General features: G+C 28.4%; 1 protein-coding gene across 1 annotated transcript; it reads right to left on the bottom strand.

Annotated features, from left to right (window-relative positions):
• Positions 1–743: 743 nt before the first annotated feature.
• On the bottom strand, positions 744–1,251 carry LOTGIDRAFT_146257 (hypothetical protein; the record flags this gene model as incomplete). The annotated part of the gene is made up of 2 exons (XM_009066169.1): positions 744–1,072; positions 1,104–1,251. Coding segments are annotated over 2 exons (477 nt in total), but the record flags the coding sequence as incomplete, so codon positions are not given.
• Between the last annotated feature and the right edge of the window lie 4,290 nt (positions 1,252–5,541).

Raw genomic sequence — 5,541 nt, 5'->3', positions numbered from 1 at the left:
ATAACTTACATGATGTTGATGTGGCTGAGATTTGTAAACTGACAAAACCTACTAAAATAACTGAAATCAAAGGAGATGGTAATTGTTTGTTTAGAAGTTTATCATTTGTTCTTTCTTTATGTGAAAATAATCATAGAAAAGTAAGACTTGCTATAGTTAACCATATAAAATCAAGGCAGATTTTTTCGCACCTTTATTAAGAGAACAGTATCAATCTATTGATGACTATATTAAACGTTCTAGAATGAGAATACTAGGAACATGGGGTACAGAATTTGAAATATTAGCAGCTTGTGATTTGTTACAAACAGATATATATATATTTACTAATAATAAATGGTTGAAATATCCTGTATTACAGATTAACAATAGTTATACATCTGAGGCTATTTATCTTCACCATAGAGATGAGAATCATTATGAAGTGGTTGAAAATGTTGAGAGAAGTGAACCTATTATAGTTATTGATGATAATGTTGATACACAACTATCAGGTAAAAGAAAACATTTGAAAAAGAAACGAGGTAGTAGATGGAGATCTATTAAAAAGCGAAGTATTTATTTTCAAAACTATCATTTAGTAAAGAAAGAACTAAATTCTGAGCAAAAAGTCAGATCAAACTGGAAACTTGCATTTAGAACCAAAAAAGAAATTAATAATTTGAATAAAAGGAGGAGAAAACAATATCAGATTAGTTATATTAAAGCTCATTTAAAAAGAAAATATACAAGTCAATTAAAGTCTATACTACACACACAATATGAAACAATACTAAAACCAAAACTTGAACACAAATATCAAGATGTATTAAAACCAAAACTTGAAGACAAATATCAAGATGTATTAAAACCAAAACTTGAAGACAAATATCAAAATGTATTAAAACCAAAACTTGAAGACAAATATCAAGATGTATTGAAACCAAAACTTGGAGACAAATATCAAAATGTATTAAAACCAAAACTTGAAGACAAATATCAAAATGTATTAAAACCAAAACTTGAAGACAAATATCAAAATGTATTAAAACCAAAACTTGAAGACAAATATCAAAATGTATTGAAACCAAAACTTGAATGTATTGAAACCAAAACTTGAAGACAAATATCAAAATGTATTGAAACCAAAACTTGAAGACAAATATCAAAATGTATTGAAACCAAAACTTGAAGACAAATATCAAAATGTATTGAAACCAAAACTTGAAGACAAATATCAAAATGTATTGAAACCAAAACTTGAAGACAAATATCAAAGTGTATTGAAACCAAAGCTAAAGAACAAATATCAAAAAGTTTTAAAACCAAAGCTAAAGGTTAAATATCAAAAAATCTTAAAATGGGAATTAAAATGTAAATATATATATGAAATAAAGTTAAAACTGAAGCAAAGGTATATGAATGAATTGAGAATTAAAATTTTAAATAAATATAGAAATATGTATAGAACTAATTTACAGTATAGAAATAAACAAAAACAGAAATCTAGTAATAAATATCACCAGAATACTAATTATAGAGTCAAAGTAAACAAACTGAGAAATAAAAGACGAATTACCAAAAGAAAAGAAATGAGTAGTATTGATAAAGTTATTAATCAATTTAAAACTGATAGTTCTAATGGTCCTATTTATGTGTGTTCTGTTTGTAATAGATTATTGTTTAAGAATCAAGTTAAAGAGTGTCAAGAAGAACTTTATGAAAAGAAAAGTAAACTAGTAGAAAGATTAGCAAAGAAATGTATAACTAAAACTTACTATCATATTTGTGATGGTGGTTGTATTACCTATGATTGTTGCTGGTCTGATAATTATAAAACTCTTTGGATATGTTTAACATGTAATAAAAAAATTTTCAAGGTAAAATGCCAGCTGAGGCTGTAGTTAATGACATGGATCCTGGTCCATTACCTAATGAATTGAAATGCTTAAATCAATTAGAGAAACACCTGGTATGTAAAAATATTCTATTCTTGAAACTAGTTAAAGTTTGTCCACAAAATGATAAAAAATTATTAGGTGAGATAGTTTCTGTGCCATCAAATTTGACTGAAATGAGCAATGTATTACCAAGATGTAAAAATGATGATGAAATGATAAGAATTAAACTGAAAAAGAAAATTTCTAATAAAGGATATTATGAATTTCAAACAGTTACAAAAAATCACATAAAAAATGCTCTAAATTACTTGAAAGATAACAATGTTTATTATCATGATGTTACTCTAAATGAGAATTGGATTGAAGAACAAGATAAACCAAATGAAATGATAGAAGATGATATATCTGTAAATGTAGAATCTAATGATACAACAGTAAATGTAGAATCTGATCATAAGTCTAATAATGATAGCGAGGATGATTTACCATTAATAGATGATAATATAGGTAGATATACTTGTGATTCATTAGGTGGAACATGTTTACAATCTGTTGATGCCACTGCTGAAGTATTGAATAGTTCTGATAAGATATTTTCTGTTTCTCCAAGTGAAAATAATCAACCAGTTAGACTTTTAATGGATAAGTCAAATGAAGCGTGTTCCTTTCCTTATTTGTTTCCTAAAGGTAAAAATACTTTTTTTGAAAATAGAGATGTTAGAATAACACTAGGTAAATATTTAAAGACAAGGTTAATGTCTGTAGACACTCGTTTTGCATCATGCTCTGATTATTTATTTTATGGTCAATATATTTATGAATTACAACAGATAATATCAGGTACATCTATTGCTTTAAGACAAGGTAGAATGGGAGGTAATATGATAACAGCTGATATGTTAACTCAAGATGAACCACTACAAAATATTCTCAAATCTGATACTGGTTATACTTTTATGAAAAACTGTCGTGGAAGTCCAGCTTACTGGCAAGCTACTCAGAAAGATCTTTTTGCTATGTTAAGACAACTAGGTACTCCTACTTTTTTTGTGTCATTTAGTTGTAGTGAATTAAGATTTGAATCCTTTTTAAAAACAATATTGTTACAGCAAGGTTCTAATGTAAAAGTAAGTGATTTAAATTGGTTACAAAAACGTGAATTGTTGAGATCAAATCCGGTAACAGTTGCTAGACTTTTTGATCAAAGATTCAAGTTATTTTTAAGAAATGTATTACTATCAAATGCAGAGCCAATAGGAAAAATTTCTGACTATTTTTATCGAATTGAATTTCAACAAAGAGGATCACCACATGTGCATATGATAATATATATAGATCAAGCTCCTAAACTAGATGTAGATAGTGATGAACAGGTTGTAGAATTTATTGATAAATATATTTCATGTGAATTGCCAGATGAGAAGACAGACCCTGAATTAAATGAAATAGTATGCAATGTTCAGAAACACAGTTCTAAACATTCTAAATCTTGTAGGAAAAATAAAAAAGTTTGTAGATTTAATTTTCCTAAACCTCCTTCAGATAAAACATTTATTTGTCGACCATTAGAAATTGAGGATCCTACTGAGCAAGATGAAAATACTGAAAGTAATGAGATAAATATTGACAATAAAAATACTTTAACTACAGATCAAGCTCGATCTATTTTAGAATCCATTTGGAAAGAATTGTCGTCTGAAGATAAAAACTATCAGTCATTGTCTAGTTTATATGATGAATTGGGTATTAGTCAAGAACTGTTTGAACTAGCAAGTGAGAAATTAACTAAAAAGACATATATAGTACTAAAAAGAGGTGTAAATGCAAGCTGGATCAATCAATATAATCCTCATATGTTGAGAGCCTGGAATGCAAACTTAGACATACAATATGTAACTAATGCTTATGCATGTATTATTTATATTGTTTCATATATTACTAAAGCAGAACGAGAAATGGGTTTGTTATTACGTGAAACATTTAAAGAAGCTAAACAAAATAATTTGGATGCAAAAGCTTGTATGCGTAAAATATCAACTACTTATTTACATTCTAGAGAAGTTTCTGGTCCAGAAAGTGCTGTAAGAGTTTTAGGCTTACCTTTAAAACAATGTTCTAGAAAAGTTCAGTTTATACCTACTGGTAAGAATAATATTAGAGTAACTCTCCCACTGAAAGTTTTACAAAGTAGAGCTAAAGATGGTACATTGTCAGATTATAATTTGTTTATGACATCAACAATTGATCGTTATTTAGCTAGACCTAAAGGCAAACCATTTGATGATATGTGTATTGCTACTTTCTGCTCAGAATATAGAGTAATGTCTAGTTCTGAAAATCCTAATATCAATTCAGAGAAAAATCCTGCTTTTGAATTACAAAATGATTTAGGTTTTATTATAAAACGTACAAGATCTCTACCTGCTATTGTTCGTTATGCTAGATTTTCTGTGACAAAAGACCCTGAAAATTATTACCTTAGTAGTCTTCAATTATTTTTACCTTATCGTGTTGACACACAGTTAAAACCACCTCAGTTCGAAACACATGAAGAGTTTTATAAATCAGGACATGTAAAAATCGCTAAACAAATTGTGTCTGTTAAAGAAATTGTTGAACAGAATCGTAGACTATTTGAAACTGATATAGATATTGATTCGATTGCAGAAGTTGTAGAAAAATGTGGTGATTTTCAAGATGCCTGGGCTAGTATAGCACCTGAAAGTGAAATAGAAAGAATAGAAACTGAAAGATTTCGAAATGAGAATGATACTGAAGAACAAGACAATTCAGAACCACAAATCCCAGACATTATTTCTGATAAAGGTAACAGTGATAGAATTAGATCTGAAAATAATATAAGTGGAATTTCTAAAGCTGATGCTATTCCTATGTTAAAATCGTTAAATGACATTCAGTCCAGAGTATTTTATAAAGTTCGACAATATTGTTTAGATAAAGTACATGGTAAAAATCCTGATCCATTAAGATTGTTTATAACAGGTTCCGCTGGAAGTGGGAAAAGTCACGTAATAAAGTGTATAAATTATGAGGCTTCTAGAATTTTAGCCAAAATTGCAGAAAACTTAGATGATTGTTCTGTGTTATTAACAGGGCCGACAGGTGTTTCGGCTTTTGCAATTGGTGCAAGTACCATACATTCTAGTTTGTCAATAAGAACTAAGTTTACATTACCATATCAACCATTAGGACAAGAAACTGTCAATACATTGAGGTGTAAATATCGTAATTTACAGATTCTGATTATAGATGAAATTTCTATGGTAGACCACAAGTTACTGTGCTATATTCATGGTAGATTATGTCAAATTAAGGGTACTAGTAGTAATGAGTTATTTGGTAATATCTGTGTAATTTGTTTTGGTGACATGTGGCAATTAAAACCAGTTAAAGCTTCTAGTTTATGTCATGATAGTGTAATAGATATTTGGAATGGAAATTTTAAACTTATTGAGTTGACAGAAATCATGAGACAGAAAGATGATTTAGCTTTTGCTCAACTTTTAAATAGAATTAGAAAAAGAAAGAAAAGTGAAGAAATGTTGGCTTCAGATATTGAAATGTTACAAAGTAGAGTTACAAATTTAGAAGATGACAGTTTACATATATTTTCCACAAATCAACAAGTAGATAATTACAA

Source organism: Lottia gigantea, assembly GCF_000327385.1.
Source record: "Lottia gigantea unplaced genomic scaffold LOTGIsca_734, whole genome shotgun sequence".
NCBI lineage: Eukaryota > Metazoa > Mollusca > Gastropoda > Lottiidae > Lottia > Lottia gigantea.
Note: the sequence above shows the minus strand (reverse complement) of the source record. Positions and strands in the feature narration are given on the sequence as shown.